This window comes from Serinus canaria, chromosome 4 (assembly GCF_022539315.1).
Source record: "Serinus canaria isolate serCan28SL12 chromosome 4, serCan2020, whole genome shotgun sequence".
Taxonomy (NCBI): domain Eukaryota; kingdom Metazoa; phylum Chordata; class Aves; order Passeriformes; family Fringillidae; genus Serinus; species Serinus canaria.
Window position 1 is genome coordinate 27,656,504 of NC_066317.1, and position 17,198 is coordinate 27,673,701.

A 17,198-nucleotide genomic window follows, 5' to 3' on the forward strand; every position below is an offset into this window, starting at 1 on the left:
TCAAGTACTGTTGGTACAAGAGCGTAATTTTCCGTTAATTTGTAATCAAATTCTCAGTTTGAGTTTTTGGTCTCTTCAGCTTTCTCTAAAGAGTGAAAGAATGTCTCTGGTATGTCACTGGCCACCCAGAGTCTGCTTTGCTTCAGCAGAAATAGGCCTTTGCTGTTCTTGTGTTTGATGCAGGTTGGAATGGGAGACGATTAGCCTTCCACCCCTGGTGTATTAGGCAACAGGCTCTGATGCATTCCCGGAGCGGGGTGTATGGCACAAATGGCAGCTGTGTTTCCCCCACAGCTCATCTGACTCGGCTTGGCTGGCGAAAGCTTGGCACAGCACACAGAAGCCACCGGTGCAAAGATCGGGCTGACTCAGGCCGAGGGGAGAATCCAGCAGCGGTCAGAGAGCAGAGTGTAAAGGAGGCAGGAGTGTCACCAGCTGCAGGTCCTGCACGTGTGTGCTCGGCTGGATTCCTCCCAGGCAGGCACACACAGCAAGGTGTTACCCTGCCGTGCCCGGGCAAACAGCGACCGGCACTCAGGGGAGGGGAAGCCAAGCTGCCTCTCCAAGTGCTGCCCAATGTGAAAAGCAGTGACGGGGGGGATGGGCTTGAATAACCATTGGGCCCCTAACCTTACACCCACCAAATCCAGGTCCACACCGGGATAGTTGAACACCTCCAGGTCTCTGAAGTAAACTCACCTGGGACTGGCTGGCATCTGTTTGCAGGAAATGCCCTGAGCACGGTTGCTGGCAATGTGGCTTGCGACACTGCTTCTGTTTGGAAGCAGTCCAAAAGGGGACTTGGGGGAGAAATGATGGCTCCGTGTTTGGGTGGTGGTTATGGAAGACCTTCCTGGGACGCTTCAGGGCTGTGCATTTACACCTTAGGCTTTTAGCTGAAAATAGAATTCCTCTATGTGAGGAATTAAATCGAAGAGCCCCCTCCACAGAGCCACATCACAGGCAGGGTGCTGTAGTGTTTTCAGGGTTCTGCAGCTAATGAGATGCCATTTTCTGACAGCGGAAGCGTGGCCGTGAAAAATACGTAGTCAGGAAGACCCTGCAGAGCCGACGGCGGGCCCTGCTCAGCGCCCCGCGCCGCGGCGGGCAGTCCGAGCGAAACAGTAGCACGGGGACAAAGGAGGAGGAATGTGCGCAGCATGTGCCCGGCCTGCGTGCGTGTGCCTGAGAGTGTGTGTGTGTGTGTGTGTGTGTGTGTGTGTGACTGTGTGACTGTGTGAGTGCGTGTGTGAGTGTGTGTGTGTGTGGGTGTGAGTCTGTGTGTGTGCGTGTGCCTGAGAGTGTGTGTGTCTGAGTGTCTGTCTGCGCGTGTGCCTGTGTGTGTCTGTGTCTGTGTAGACGGGCGCGTGCCCCGCAGCATGTGCACGTGCGCGTGTGCCCCTCAGCGTGCGCGACCCGAAGGGGTCCGGCCGGGGGTGACAAGGCGCTGCCCCGCGGTGACAAAGGCCCGCCGCTCTCCCCCATTCACAACCCGCGGCCGGCGGGCGGCGCGGACGGATTTTCTTTTTTTGTGAATGGAGGCGGTGACGTCGCCCGGCCCTCGCGCCGCCTCCCCTCCATTCATGCGGCCCCGGCGCGCGGCGAATGGGCGGGGCGGGGCGGGGCGGGGGCGCGCGCCGGCAGCGCCGGGTAGTAAAGGCTGCGCGCGGCGCGCGCGGGGGTGCGCGAGCAGCGCGGGCGGCGGGCGCGGGGCCCGGCGGGCGCTCGCTCCCTCGCTCCCTCCCTCCCCCCGCCATGGTGGCCACCGAGGGGCTGCGCGAGATGGAGGGCAGCGCGCTGCGCCGGCTCGTGGGCCGCGACGAGGCCGGGGCCGGCGGCGCCGCGCGGTGCCTGGTGCTGGACTGCCGCCCCTTCCTGGCGCACAGCGCCGGGCACATCCGCGGGGCGCTCAACGTGCGCTGCAACACTATCGTGCGGCGGCGGGCCAAGGGCGCCGTGAGCCTGGAGCAGATCCTGCCGGCCGAGGGCGAGGTGCGGGCGCGGCTGCGGGCCGGGCTCTACGCCGCCGTCGTGGTGTACGACGAGCGCAGCCCGCGCGCGGAGGCCCTGCGCGAGGACAGCACCGTGGCGCTCGTGGTGCGCGCGCTCCGTCGCGACACGGCGCGCGCCGACATCCGCCTCCTGGCAGGTACCGGCGGCGGGGAGCGGGCGGCGGGGACACCGGGAACCAGCGGGGGAACCGGCCGCGGACGGCTGCCCCTGCCCGGGAACGGGGCTCCGGGCTCGCCGCGCCCCGGGCAGGGCGCTGCCTTCTCCCGCCTCCGGCCGTCCGTCCTGCCGAAGTTGGGAGCCGGCGGGAGGGCTGGGGGGCAGCACGCACTGGGGTGCGCCGCCCGGAGCTGGGGTCCCGGGACGGTCGCAGCGCGGCCGTCAGCCCCGAGCGAGGGTGCCCGGGCGGTCTGAGCCGGCTCAGGGGCATCGAGCGGGTGCCGTGGCCCTGCCCGGGACCTGAGGGAAGTGAGTGTGTGAGGGGGAATCCCCCCTCGCTTTGTTTGCGTCCATCCCCAGCCCCACGGTGCAGAGGAGGTCTTTGTGCAGGGTCAAATACCTGCTGTCACGGCGATGTCCCCTTGCAGCGGGCAGAAAACCCGGGGATGCCTCTGTGCTCCCTTTGCGACTACAGCAGGGATCAGGGCTTCCCCCCTCTGCCGTGTGTTAAATGGGAAGCTGTGCACATTTGGAGCTGCTGGTCCTGAGAATTGCCGTGAGCTGATTTAGGGGCGAGGGATGCTCAGCTGGGGTTCCTGGATGAGCTCTGTGGGGCTTTTTTCTTTTTTGTTTACAGCCTGAGAGTCAATTTATTCCTTGGCTTACTTACAGCAGGAGTGAGGATGTGTATGCAGAGTAGCAAATCCATTAAGAGGCTTGATAGATGGAGGAACTAGCACTTCAGTTGTACTAGATACAGTAAAAGCAGCAGGAGCTGTTCCCGGGATGTGATATGATGTGCTGCTGCGGGAGTGCCTGCACAGCAAGGGCTCGCTCAGGAGCAGGCTCCTTCACCGTGAGCCAGCGTGGTGCTGGAGCCACGCATGTGGCAGGAAATGTGCCTTGCTCTGCTTCAAGGGTGGCCTTTGTCAGCTGAGAGCTTCTGGTGCCTCTGTGGTTCTCGTGGGAGGTTGGTTGGAATGGGAGCCCTTTTAAGGGATGGGCTCCAAGAGACTCAGTCTCAGCACTACAGTCTTCTTCTTGTGTTCCACAGAGCCACTAAAATGATCTTGATCAGATTCCATGAGAGCTACACTAAGCCAGAGCTGTGCGTGCCCAAGTGCACATTTGTCAGGTGCAGGTCACAATGAAGACCCTGAAGTATTTTATGCAGGTCAGGCTGCTGCCAGGTCCCCTGTGAAACAACCTGGCTGGGGGTTGCTTGGCCATGGGCACCTGCTCTGCCTGGCTCCTACACTGGGCAGGGCTGACGTGAACAGCCAGGAGATGATGGATCAATGAATCTGATGCGATTCATTGAAGAGAAGCATTTGAAAAGGTCTCCTTTTCTTTCCAAGAACCATTCTTTCCAAGATGTTTCTGCCCATCACCCTGGGCAGCTTTTCCCTCTCATGGTGCGATGACCACTGGAGTGCAATGTGGTAGATCCAGGGATTTTAGGAGCAGATCCCTGGAAGTTGTCTAACAAAGACTCTTGGTTTTGGATGCTCTTTCAAATCGAAGCAGTAGGACTGTAAAGGGATGTCAGGCCAGGGAAATGAAGCCTCTGCAAACTGTCCTGGCTGTGTGGGAGGGACAATGCAAATGCAGTGATAAATCTGCATGGTTCTGCTTTAAGGAACTAGAGCCCTTCCTTTTGTAGGGGAGGAAACCACAAAGGACACCGGGATGCTGGCAGTGGGGGGCTCTAGCTGCCTAGGGATTCCTGGGCTGCTTGAGACGCTTGCATCCTTTGTTTTGAATATCCAGCTTTGTTCAGGGCAGTCTCTGAGCTAAGGCTGGATAAGAAGGACATGTCCTGCTGTATGTTCTGGTAAGCTGAAATCTGCAGGCATAGGTCCTACAGTTGGTTTGAGTATTCAGGAACCATCCTGGGTGTCAGGGCTTGATCCAGCTGGAGTCCTGTGGTGATAGTAAAATACTTGATTTTCTTTGATTTCGAGGCTCAAAGTCAGACCCTTCAAGGATGTCTGCGTTGTTGATTTGATTTGAATGAGAGAAGGAAATCTCACCAGAAGCGTTTATTGGCCAACACTGGCCAACACTGCAGTTTCCCTGTCCTGGGAACTCAGTGGGATTTGCTCTTGTTTTGCCTGCCACAACGAAGCCCTGACATCCCCTGTGCTAATCTCCCTGGCAGCAGGGCAGAGCAGCAAGCTGCTCCACGTTCAGCTTGCACCTGTGTCCTTGGGAAGCAGCAGACACCTCTCTCAGAGGGCAGCTTGGCTGTGGGGTCAGCTTGGCTGTACCTGGCCAGAGCCAGGACTTTCCTGGTCTGTTGTTTTGGGAGCTCTGAGCTGGAGTATCAAGCTGGGAATGGGAGACCTGCCTGTCTTTTTTCACAAAATGATGTCTCAAGGGAAGATGAGAACTGAACAGTCTTTGGCCTCGGAGCAGCTTTTCCCATTTAAGTCTGAGTGTGCTGGAAATAAATCCTCTCTTCATTGTCTCAGAGAGCAACCTTGGTCTGGAGTTTTGCCTGGCAGTATGCAGGGGATCGAAACCTGGAGCAGGGACTTTGGGTGGCCAAGATCATTGCTCTTGGTGCTCTTGCTCCAAGGGAATGGTGGGGCCTCGGGGATTCCCCCACTGCTGCCGAGAGCCTGACTGCTCCTACTGGGGCAGGGACCACTCTCCATCGCTGTAGCATCATCTAGTGGCCAAGGGCATCTCCGGCCGCGCCGTTCTGCAGTCCTGTGAATGCGGTCTGGGATAACACTTCGTGCCTCTCCTCTTGCAGGGGGCTATGAGCGTTTCTCCTCGGAGTACCCTGAATTCTGCGCAAAAACCAAGTCCCTAAGCAATGTGTCACCCCCCACCAGCGCTGAGCCTCTGGATCTGGGCTGCAGTTCCTGTGGGACCCCCTTCCATGACCAGGTATGTCTAAAAGCCCAGTGCTCAGCTATCTTCACTGCCCTTTCAGCATTGCAACCTGCTCCAACAGGAGTCTCTGCTCTCCCTCAGCTGAGGCTTGTGGAGCCAGAGCCCTGCTTCCTTTCCTCTCGTGGGAAAGCATGGTGGTCCTCCTAAGCCCAGGGTGTTTGTGTGCCCCAAAGAGTGGACAAGCCCATATCCTGTCAACCCACACCTGCCTGTTTCCAATCAGGACAAGGAGAGGGAGAGGAAGGGCTGAAACAGGCTTAGCACCTCAGGAAGGCAGCCTCTGCTCCCTCTTCTAAGGGACCTGGATCAGGTGCCAGGTTGCTGAGCAGGTCCATGTTTCCAAGCCATCTGGATGTGTGTCCTGCCTCCCACATCCCCTGGTCAACCTGTTGTTTTCCTCTGTCACAGGGTGGGCCTGTGGAGATCCTTCCCTTCCTCTACCTTGGCAGCGCCTACCATGCAGCCCGGCGGGACATGCTTGATGCGCTGGGCATCACAGCCCTGCTGAACGTCTCCTCAGACTGCCCCAACCACTTTGAGGGGCACTACCAGTACAAGTGTATCCCTGTGGAGGATAACCACAAAGCTGACATCAGCTCCTGGTTCATGGAGGCGATTGAGTACATTGGTGAGTGCCTGTGCAGGGATGTTGTGCCTACTGGTGGCACCGGTGGGAGGGAGGTCAGCCACCTCCTGCAGGTTTGGTGAGGGGCTGGGCCGTGGTGGCAGGGTGTGGGTCTCACATCTCACCCCTGTTGCCCTCCAGACTCAGTGAAGGAGTGCTGTGGCCGTGTCCTGGTGCACTGCCAGGCTGGCATCTCCCGCTCGGCCACTATCTGCTTGGCATACCTGATGATGAAGAAGCGTGTCAAGCTAGAGGAGGCCTTCGAGTTTGTCAAGCAGCGCCGGAGCATCATCTCCCCCAACTTCAGCTTCATGGGGCAGCTGCTGCAGTTCGAGTCGCAGGTGTTGGCCACTTCATACGCAGTGGAGGCCGTCAGCCCCTCGGGGACGCTGCGGGAGCGGGGCAAAGCCACCTCCACCCCCACCTCGCAGTTTGTCTTCAGCTTCCCGGTGTCTGTCGGTGTCCATGCCACCCCCAGCAGCCTGCCCTACCTGCACAGCCCCATCACCACGTCGCCCAGCTGTTAGCTCAGGGCCCAGGCCAGCGGGGCAGGCAGTGCCGGGCGTGCGGGGGCACGGAGCCCTGTGATGTTAAGCAATAGTGCCGGACACTGCCATTCACCCTGGACTCGCCATCTTTTTCGTAGAGAAATTTCTTACCTCATCTTGGTTTGTTTGCTTTTTATTGTTATGTTTTGAAAGCACGAAGTTGTAAAAGCCACAAACCTTGACATTGTCCAGGCTCTTTGGGGGAGGAAAAAAATAGTATACTGGGTTTCCTAAAGTGCCTGGTCTTCACGTGTTTCCATCCCTATTTTACTGTCTTGTTTTTTTACACCTCCCCTTCGCCCCATGTTTCTGACCCCAGCTCATCTAGGTTGACAAGGGAGCATTCCCTGTTTTTACTGTGCAGCAGCCTTCCCTCTTGCAGAGACCTCTGTGTGTGTGGTAGGTGCTGCTTATCTGAGCCAGGTACACTTCGGACAAGCAGAGCTGCAGGCAGGGCCTTGGGGCGAGCAGGAGTGGTGGCATAGGGCTGCCTGCACTCAACCTCAGCCCTGCCAGTGGCTGGGGAGATGAGGCTGGAGCTGGCAGGTACCTGCCACGTCACCAGCTGAGCCTATTCCAGGGGGAGAGCAACCTCTGTGGTTGGGAAGTGGTTTGGAGGGAGAGATGTAGTCTGAAATGCCTCTTTTCTTGCCTCTGTGGATCACTGGTTTCTAGAAAACTTAGGTCCAATCTCCTGTGGCTTTAAGATGAGAAAAAAGGTGTTGGGGCAACAGTCTGGGCTGCTTTTGATTACTGCGTTGTTTCCTCTCCACCACTCCCACTGCTGCTCTTCCAAAAGAAGCAGGAAGGGACATGGGTGGGCTGTAATGGAAGAGAGAACCTGTGGGGGGGGAGGACAGGCTAGCCCAGAGGTGTCATTCATCCAGCATTTTCAAGCTTCTCCCACCTCATGACCAGCCCTTTTCCTGTGCTGAGTCTTGTTCACCTGTGCAACATTTCTGCAGCTTTTGGTCCAAGCCTTGAAAATGCCTCATCTTCAACCCACCTGGAGCCTTATTTCCCACCCTACCTCTGTCCTTCCCTCCAGCCCAGTCCAACACACAAGATGCCTGTGTGGCTGATGTACATATGTATGGTTTTGTTCTTTTTTTTTTTTTCTAGAAATTAACTTTTTATTTATTGCCTGAGGGAGGGAGAAAACATTGTTTGGAGAAAATAAAAATAAAACTGTTTTCAACAGTTTGGCTGGAGCAAATTTGTCCTAAAACCAAGACGGAGCAGCAGGTTGTGCACACATTCCACTTTCACAGAGCAACTGTTAAAAATGTATTTATTGACTTTTAAACTATTACAAGTATTGCAGATCAGACATTTAGCCAAGCACACTTATAGATCAAACTCAGTTGTTACAGAGATGTTACCTAAAGTCCACCATGTAGGTAGGCTGAGAAACTGCCCATCGTCTTCAACTTTGAGAGAGAAGGTAAAAGAAGAAATAAATAAATGATATCCCAGCTCCAGGTAATTGGCAACCAAGAGAGGACAAATACAGGGCTAGTTATGAAAACAAGTTACACAAAAAAGGTCTAGAAATTCAACCCCCAGCTACATTGCCATCTGGGTTGCCAGAGAAAGCAATTAGGAATGACAAAGCACAAGCTCATGGGACTGCAGCACAGAAAATCCCCATTTCAACTTCCAAAGCTGAAGCAAGTTCTGCAGATGTTAAGGAAGTGTCAAAATTATCTTGTAATAACAGATTCTAATAATCTACATTAGTAATTAATGGGACCAGCACTAAAACTTGCCACCAACACGTTCAGCAAGACCGATACATCAAAACCAGTCAGATAATGTGACTTGACAGGCATATGTGTCAGTGTAATGGAAATGCATCTGCTTCCCATGTCCCCTACAGATTCCCAGGCTCATCACCTTGCTTCAGAGATTTTAACACAAATACAGTGTTCCCCATTGCCCCGGGTTTCACATCTCCTCTGAGTTTAGAGAGGTGGGAACACTGCCACTCCCTCTCTGCACATCTTACCTGTCACTCTCAGAAAGGCCAGGAGAACATGCTCTGGGACTGTACCAAGCCACCACCCCAGATCACTCTGATTCAAGTCTGTGGAGGTTCACAAGCCAGTTGCTACATGAGACAAGAACTGAGTATGTGCTTTCCCAGGTCTTTCCTATCCAGGCTGCAGCATAGCTTACAATGCTGCACAAATATTCAGCTTAAGATACCTGAAGCATGCATTAGATGCACGTTCTCCTGGATTTCTGAGCTAGACTTTCTGTAGCAAAGCAGCATGGAAACAGAGAAATCCCACTGAAAATAAATTCACATATTTCCTGACATTCAGCTTCTGAGAATGATTAGCAATGTTGAAACTAATCTGTTTTGTGGCTGGACCCTTCCTTTTTACCCATCTTGAAAAATCCTGTTCAGGGCAATTTCTGTTAACAGTCCCATATGGAAATTGCAGGCAGTGCATGAACTGTGCAGAAACTGGTATCATTGCAGGGATGCAGGAGGCTTTTCTGAGATTTGCCACTGTCTTAAGTAGCTCTCACAGGCCATGCAGTGGCACAACATGCTTGCATCCCTCAGCACCTCACACATTTACAGGGAGCAGACACCTTCTCTAACCTAGAACAAACAGCAGGAGCAGCTGGTTTCCAGAGCCAAGAAAGTGCCTTTCTCCAGGAGCTACTCTCCCTCCCATATACCACATCCCTTTTCTGTGTCTGCTGGCCACCACAGCCAACAGTGCAGAACATTTTGCACAGTTTTCTCTCTGCTCCAGTGTAGAATTTTCTTTTGGGGTACTCCCATAACAAACAAGCAAAGTTTAAGTTTGCAGGTAAAATAAATTCCTGCTACATAATGCAGTGGGATTCAACTGCATCTCATGCAAACACTTAAAACAGAGGTTAGAAAACCAATAGTGACTGCAACATGGTGGAACTAGTATAAGAGGTTTGTAACAGTCTCTATGGAGCTGGGATCAAACACAACTGGTAGATAAAAATAAGAATGAAAAAACAAAATATACCTTATTAAGGTACTGTACTGTCTGCTTTTAATCCTAACAAAAGTTTTGTTGACAGCAATCAGAATGCAGTGTCACTCTGCACCAGGTATCTTAGTCATCAGTCTCATGGAAACAGTTTCAGCAATGGAGAGCAGAACCCTCCTTTGTTTAGGGGTTACTTCTTTCTGTTTCACCTATTAGGGTCCTGTTGTGAAACTACATAGAAGTTTCAAAATGCTGCCTCAAAGGGACATTGACAAAGATCAACAGGCCTGAGAGACACGTTGTCCCTTGTGCCAGCAGACACAAAGTTCTGTCCCTGGTGTCCCAAGCCTATGAGGGCTTAGCCCAGTGTTCTTAAGTCCTCAGTTCCTACTGTGCCTCCCACTGGTGACCCAATGCTGCAAAATGAGCATCCCTGTATCAGGGGACTGCTCTTCTCAGGAGATCAAAAACTTCATTTCTAAGGAGGCAGCACCTGCCTGGTTAGGGGGTCACAGTATTTATAAGGTCCTGCTGCAGTTAACTCCCCCAGCTGAAGCAGCAGCGTCTGTACCGTTAACAGCCTGCCAAAAGCACCACAACCACTGCCAGGTTTTTAACGGGTAACTTTGGTATTGATGGGCAGATCCTCACTTTGTTTTGAACTGTGAGAGCAGCTATGACAACATATGCCACTACTGCACAGGTGTCTACAACACACAGATGCATCATCAGGCCTGGGTATTCCTCTGTGTCTGGCCACAAACGGATATGAGATCACATCATTACGAGACAAAAACCACTGCAAAATTATTTCCTCACACAGCACCTTTACTCTGCACAGAACATCAGAAACATTAACACTGGCAGTTCAAAGATACTGGAAAGTAGAATCACAGAATATGCTGAGTTGGAAGGGACCCATCAGGATCATTGAGTCTAACTCCTGGCTCTGCACAAGACAGCCCCAGGAGTCACACCATGTGCCTGAGAGTGTTGTCCAAAAGCTTCTCGAATTCTATCAGGCTTGGTGCTATGACGATTTCCCTGGGGTCCCTCTAGGTGAAAATCCTTTCTCCTAATACCCAACCTAATTCTCCCTCCTAATCTCAGCTTCATGCTGTTTCCTCCAGTCTTGTTACTGGTAATGAGAGTGAAGATATTGGTACCTGCCCATCCACTTCCTCTCATGAGGATGTTGAAAACCCCAATGAGGTCTCCCCTCAGTCTCCTCAGGCTATTTTTATCTTCTAGAAGTTTCAGGCAGCAAAAGGAATGCAGACTAGCCATTACTTCAACCAGCACATAGGAAACAACAAGCAAGAACAGCATCCGGTGTGGGCTTGGTGGGGTTTTCCTTTTTAGATTTGTTCTTGTTTATGAAAGATGTAAAGCTTTTAACTTTCACACCCACATTAACCACTTTGCTCACCTAAGCAGCACAGCTGTTTCACCATTTAAAACTATGTCTAACTGGGGATGGAGAGCAGCACTCGCTCTGGTCGCTATCTGAAACCCTAGAGCAGAGAGGCACATCCCCTCACTCCGTTATTACCTAAATGAAAAACAAACCCCAAACTTCAATGGTGAATACAAAGCTTCAAAGCCTAGTGGTGATCTTTGCAATCCTCTAACACTATGAAACAAGCAGCCAAAATACAAGCACCCAATTTTATCAATGAAACTTGTTTAAAAGGACAACTAGGCTAGAGCCTGGCTGGGACTTCAAAGCTACATATTTAATCAGATCACAAAATGAAGCGAGAACCATATATCCACTGTCAGCTCAAGAAAAGTAAGAGTTCAAGTTCTGTTGGAGTATTGCTATTTCTAAGGTTTCCTCTAGAGATATTACAAACAGATGATGTTCAGGTAGCCATATTGCATCAAATGACTGATTTTACAGTGGGTGATATTTCTTGTGAGGATGACTTGCTTCAACATTAGTGCCTTAACATTAAAAATAAATATGTTCTGTCTTAATGCTGAAAGTGAAATGCTCTTCAGGATTAAGTCTGTTTTATACAAACACATTAGCAAAATCCCACTTGTGGGGAGAATGTATATTTTTATGAACTAAGAGCACACTATTCTGTTGCTTTCTTGCTTTAAGGGGGATAAAACCTGAAAGCATGAACTGGATCATCAGATTCTAAATAGTGCTGGTTGATAGGGTCATGTACCACATGTTGTGTCCAAAGGAACATTTTTTTTCCTCCAGATGTTACATGGTCAACACTGAAGCACATCTCCTGGTATTGGTTGTTAGGAAAAAAATTAACAAGTCTTGATCTTCAACCTTCTCTGAAATTGTAAAACACCACAAAAAAGAAACAGTTTCTACTTTTGTTAAATCCATATCCACCATGAGGGGGACTTTTGAAACTGTTTGATGCTGTGCTATTCAATGCTTAAAAATAACTTTCTCCGACCCAGCAAAATAAACCTGGGACTTTGGGAAGAAGGATATTAAGTGAATAAATCCTAACTTTGTTCTCTGGTATACCTGCAAACAAATCTGCTTGCCAACTGATACTTTAAAATTTTGTTCTCATCAAAATGTAAAATCGGTATTTAAAAAAATTATTACTTTTGTAAATCCCTTAAGCTCTTCAACTGTGATGTCACACACAAAGATGTGACAGGAAACTGCTGTAATACACTCTCCCTTACCAGCCCGAAACCCATTTGCTGGGTCTCATCTTACAGAGGGACATGAACCAGATACACCCTCCTGTATGAAATCTTCTGACTTTTCACCTGCTTCTCCCAGCAAAACCATACCCTGCTGTAACCAGAGAACATTTCAAAAGCTGCATTGTACTTAACAGAAGCCTTCTAAAATGTTCTTTTAGAGATGCCAGCAGAGGGCACAGATCTGTTTCATGAAATTCTTCTAAGCACAAGAGCTGGTTTTACCCTTGCAAACACTTCCCAGGGCTTCCCCCAGAAAACTCACACAGACAAGGCAGCAAACTGACATCGTTTGTTTCCACTCCAAAGTTACACTCACTCATGTTATCGTTTGCTCAGAGGTGTGCAAATAAAACCCTATATTGAATAACTTGACCTAGCCCCTCCTCAGATGAAATTTATATTGCATTGTTAATGATTTTAGTCGACTTGACTTTGTGCAAAATATTTTCAAGAAAGTTCTGGCTCAACTTCAGAATACAAAAGGAGAATAAATAGGATCTCTTGAAAACAGGAAATGAATGGTGTATGCTGAAAAGAAAATGATGGGCTTAATGTAATTTATTGCAAATAAAATAACTAGAAAAGTAGTGTCTGAAATTTTAACATGTGAGATGGCAGCAATAAAGATTTCCATTTGCACAATAATGTTCCCAAGGTCTAGATCAAAACAATATTATTTTACACATGGTATCTGCAGAGACTAGGAGCCTGAGATATGTTATTAAAAGGCAGTCCCTTGTAAACTTTCCTCAAGAGGAACAGTAGCAGTTGAGTATGCCAGAGTTACTCATTATCATATTCATCAAGACAGCATTACTTTATAAAAGACATACAGCTTATTTCCAGGTTGTTAAGAATTTTATGTGATACTGATTTTCTGAAACATGTATCCATCCAGTCCAAGATTGAAGTCACATCCTTCTCCACTGCTCTGAAGCTACTAGGTCTTCTGTTCTGCTGCTGTTGCTGTCTGTGAGGGAGCTTCTGGTTTCACAATCTGGTATGTAATGAGATATTCTGGGTATGCCTGAAAGTAAAATAAGGGGAAAAAAAACTGGTTTATGCACGGGTAACTCAGCAAGATCCAGTTTTTGCACTAAACAGTAACGAGGAAGGACAGCACAAGAACCAGCTCTATGTTCACAGCATGCAAGAAAAAGTGGCTATTTCAAACCTAGCCAGCACTGTGTGGAACTGCTGGATGTACTTAACACCTTGGTTAATACACAAAGAGAAAGATGTTTCTTCCACACAGTCACTGCCAGAAATTGCGTGCATCAGGAATTCAGAGTTACTCTCCTTGTTAGCTAATCCTACAAATCGGTCAGTGCCTGTTAAATTACTCAAAAATCTTGGATGACTGATAAAGTCTGACCTCAAAAGGAACAATAGCTTGCAATGTAACCTGCAAAGGCCTTTCCTGGCAGTAAAATTCTTGGCCCACCCAAAGCACATGACCCAGTAAGTCATCTGTCCATCTGCCTAGTGTTTCCTGGAGACAGCTGGTGGCCAGTTCAGTCCCAGAACAAAGCTAGGGTTGATGGAGGGCAGGGCCCCATTTGGAGGAACCTCAACAGATGAGATGAGACTGGGCCTACAGAAGCCTCATGGAATCCAGCAAGGGCAAAGGAACCCAAGATGAATTCCTTGTAACACTGCAGGATGAGAAGCTACTTGACTGAAAAGGAGCTGGGGTCCTTGGGAGACTGCAAGCTAAAGCAGAATCAATAGTGTGTCCTGGCAGCAGTAAAGGCTACAAACATCCTGTGGTAAATCACCTGGTGTAGCAGCGACTGCTGTTTATTCAGTACTCCCTTGGCCACATCTAGAAAACCACACACAACTTTTAGGTTCTACAATACAAGAAAAATGCCAACAAGCTGGAGCCAACTTCAGCAAAGGACCAGGAAGATAGGGGCAGAGAGCACAGGATAAAGAAGATGCTGAGAGAGAGATGGGCTTGTTTGATCAAAAAAGAGAAAGCTTTGTGAGGCCATATTTGTCACTCTATCACAGAAGGTCACCTAACTGGTCAGGCACAATCTGTGCTTACTTAAGCTGTGCTGGCTGTCTTGAATCACCTCCTGGTCTTGCATGTGCCTTCCATGAGGATCTGTTCCATGATCTTCCCAGCTACAGAGGTGAGAGTCACCTATTTGTAGTTCCCTTGTGTCTACTTTTCTCTCCTTTTAAAAAATCCAAGTCATGTCTCCCTTTTTCCATTCACTTGGGTCCTTCCCTGACTGCCATGACTTTTCAAATATCACAGAACTGCAAAATATTCTGAGTTGGAAGGAACCTGCAAGGACACCACCAAGTCCAACTCTTAAGTGAATGGCCTATACAGGCATCAAGCCCATAATCTTGGTATTATTAGTAGCATGCTCCAACCAACCAAGGTAATCTCAAGATGTGATGGAGAGTGGCTTGGCAACACCATCAGCCAGCTCCCTCAGGACCTGGGATGTTTGTCATCACAAATTTGTGGTTATCCAGTTTGATCAGGTGATCTGGGAGCCACCCATGGTAGTAAGCAAAACACTTCAATGGAGTCAAGGTCTAGCTGAGTTATTCAGATTAAGAATTAACATTTGAAGACTCCTGTGCTACTCCAGCTGCCGTTTAAGAGTAGTCTCTGCCACTGCTGGCAATCTACAGGTAAAAAGTTCAGAACCCTCAAGATGTACTGGAGCCCCAAAAATGCACGTGACCTTGATGCTGCAGTAATGCCACTAAAACGCAATGGGAGAAAGACCGCTTACTGAGAGAAACTACAATTCTTAACAGACTCCATCAGTGCTGCACAGGGGAAATTAGGGAATTCTGCATGGCATAAATCAGAGCAGATCAGAGGACAAGAGTAGCATTTGCTGTCTAGATACAGTTCACTGTTTATTTCCCCATGTAAATGAAAGAAAACCCAACAACCTAATCAGCAGTGTTATCACAGCACGCTTGGTCTGGAAAGCAGGCAGAGCCCATCTCCAGCTCCAAGCTCTGTCCTTGCATAGAAGCAGTCCCAGCTAAGGCACCTACCTGCTCCCCTCTGTAGATGACATACTCGGCGTAGGCGAGTCCATTCACGCTGGGCCTGCCGATAACAGAATGGTGCCCGGGAGGGGCATGAGCCATTTTCATTGTGCTGAACTGAAGAAAGGATTTGCCAAGGGTCACTCTACAGAAGAGCATTTGTCTAAAACAAAAAAAAAAGAGAGTATCATTTTCAAATATCTTACTAGGAGTTGTATGCTTCCAGAAGGACTTCTGCTTTTGAGTTTATTTCATTACAATTAATTTCTCATGCCTGTTTAGAGAAACACTTAAAGAAACCAGTTCTAAGACTGTATAAAACCTGTCACAAAAATCTTTCATGACACTCGGAAGGGAAAACACACAGTTTGTTTAGCCCTCACATGGAAGCCTGGTCTAGCTCATTTTATATAAAGCTGTTGAAAGAAGCTGAAACTCTCTGTGTTCCTACCAGCAGGGAATGGATAGGTGTCAAAGTGTGAGAAACACACTGATCTACTCCAGGACAAAACACAGCTGCAATTAAGTCCTGTTCCAAAATTATTTACCTCCAATATTATCTGATCCGCAGTACCACACTGTACTGCTGACCACCACTTTGCACTGCAGTTTTGTCCTGAGAGTGCCTGGAGTTTAATTGCTACTTTCCCCTGACTCTTCATTTTCAAACTTGCTGTTTCAAGCCTCTTTCCTGAGCCACTGCTCACTTCGATTTATACTCACTGCATGCTTAGATGTAATTTTTGACCTTCCTGTGGGTCTTGCTGCATTTATATTCCTTTTTTTTCAACCTTAACAAACAGAAAACTGCATTTTTCCTGCCATGACCAAGCTCAAGTGGCCATTCTTTGCCTGCATGTCACCCTGTGCCAGGATCATAAAAACCAGGAGAGGCAAAATTATTTGTGGGCAATTCTGCTGGATTCCTACCTGTGGCAAATGTAACAGGACCTGTCTTTGTGTGTGGGACAGCCAGTTCCTCCCCCTATTCCGTAGACATATTGGTTGCTTTTTGAGGAGTTCTCAGCAAAGTAAATTCCAGCTCCAAACATTCCTCCAATGTATGCATGCCTTTCATCAAATCCTTTGTGAATGATAGCATTAATAAAAGGAGACCCTAGAAGAGTGACACAAAAAGACACATACTTGTTAAGTTGGATAGTAATACAAGACTCAATGTCAAGAGGCGTTTATCTGCCTCAAATAGACCATTAAATACCAGAAAGTGTGCTCAGTCAGCTGCAAGGGGGCGAAACCCAGCAGGATGCAGTGATGTGTGGGATTTATCATTATATACCAAAATCCCACGTGTGACTCATTTCTTACTCATTTCACAGATCTCATTAAATGGCTTTCCCCCCACTCACATTTCAGTGCAATTTATCTTGTCAATGCACACCCTTTCCAGGAGTCAGCACTGCTTAAGGTGGGGCAAGGTGTCAGGACAATCATACCCAAAACCAATTTCCTATACAGAATCACAGAAGAATCTAGGACAGAAGGACCTTCAGGCAAGTGTCATTTGCAAGCATTTCTAGAGAAATCTTGCTGAAACTCATGGTTGGTTTTGATTCCTTTCCCTGATGCTTGCCTAAAGCACCAGGGTAAAACACTTTTATTGTGTGCTGCTCCCCTCATTTAGAAGATACCATGTTTTTCTCACAGCAATGTAACATCATCTCAGCAGCTTTACTGGAAATGACTAAAATACAGCTTAGCAAAAAACCTTCCTCTTTCTTAAGAAACCAAAACTATTGTGTTTTATGTTTAAGTATTTCTTAACTAGTGTAGCTTTTTGGACTGCAGTTACCACACAGACTAACTCCACCACCCCCATACCCCCAATGCACCCTCTGCATTTCTAGTGTAGAAACACAATTACTAGCATAGGATGGTGACACAGCAACAGTAACATTGCCTGTGGGTCTTTGCAGGCTTTGGGTTGTATCTGTTGGTATTTAACAAAAAAAGAGACACTGCTTCCTTACCGTGAAACAGCATGCGCTCGTTGTGATGATTATGATTCTCCTCTGAGACCTCCTTCTGTCTGTGACAGAATCTCTCCCGCAACTTCTTGTTCACTACCTTTTGAATCTGCAGTAGGACAACAGATCCAACCATGTTGTTACCATAACATTTCAATCTCTCAAATGTATTTGAATTGCAATTGAAATGAAATCTAGTTTCACAGAGTTCACATTAATTTGACAGAGAAACTGATGGAAAACACATGAATGTTGTGAA

The 17,198-nt window shown here is 48.8% G+C and overlaps 2 protein-coding genes across 3 annotated transcripts in view; one reads left to right on the plus strand and one right to left on the minus strand.

The window, feature by feature from the left end:
• The first annotated feature begins 1,755 nt into the window (after positions 1-1,755).
• On the plus strand, positions 1,756-7,446 carry DUSP4 (dual specificity phosphatase 4). Its single transcript, XM_030239525.2, has 4 exons — positions 1,756-2,149; positions 4,931-5,067; positions 5,482-5,701; positions 5,840-7,446. The coding sequence occupies exons 1-4, from the start codon at positions 1,756-1,758 to the stop codon at positions 6,223-6,225; spliced, it is 1,137 nt and encodes a 378-aa protein (XP_030095385.1). The 3' UTR covers positions 6,226-7,446.
• A 74-nt stretch (positions 7,447-7,520) lies between these two features.
• Positions 7,521-17,198, minus strand: part of TNKS (tankyrase) — a 129,466-nt gene continuing 119,788 nt past the window's right edge. For both annotated transcript variants that reach the window (XM_030239523.2, XM_030239524.2), the window contains exons 24-27: positions 16,943-17,048; positions 15,885-16,071; positions 14,961-15,117; positions 7,521-12,951 (exon numbers count right to left, since the gene is read on the minus strand). In XM_030239523.2, the coding sequence (XP_030095383.1) occupies positions 12,865-12,951; positions 14,961-15,117; positions 15,885-16,071; positions 16,943-17,048 (537 nt within the window). In that variant the 3' untranslated portion in view covers positions 7,521-12,864. The remainder of the gene's footprint in view (positions 12,952-14,960; positions 15,118-15,884; positions 16,072-16,942; positions 17,049-17,198) is intronic.

Coding starts and splice junctions, on each gene's coding strand:
- DUSP4 (XM_030239525.2), top strand. CDS start 1,756: ATGGTGGCCACCGAGGGGCTGCGCGAGATGGAGGGCAGCGCGCTGCGC. Junction 2,150..4,930: donor CGACATCCGCCTCCTGGCAG/GTACCGGCGGCG, acceptor CTCCTCTTGCAG/GGGGCTATGAGCGTTTCTCC. Junction 5,702..5,839: donor GGAGGCGATTGAGTACATTG/GTGAGTGCCTGT, acceptor GTTGCCCTCCAG/ACTCAGTGAAGGAGTGCTGT.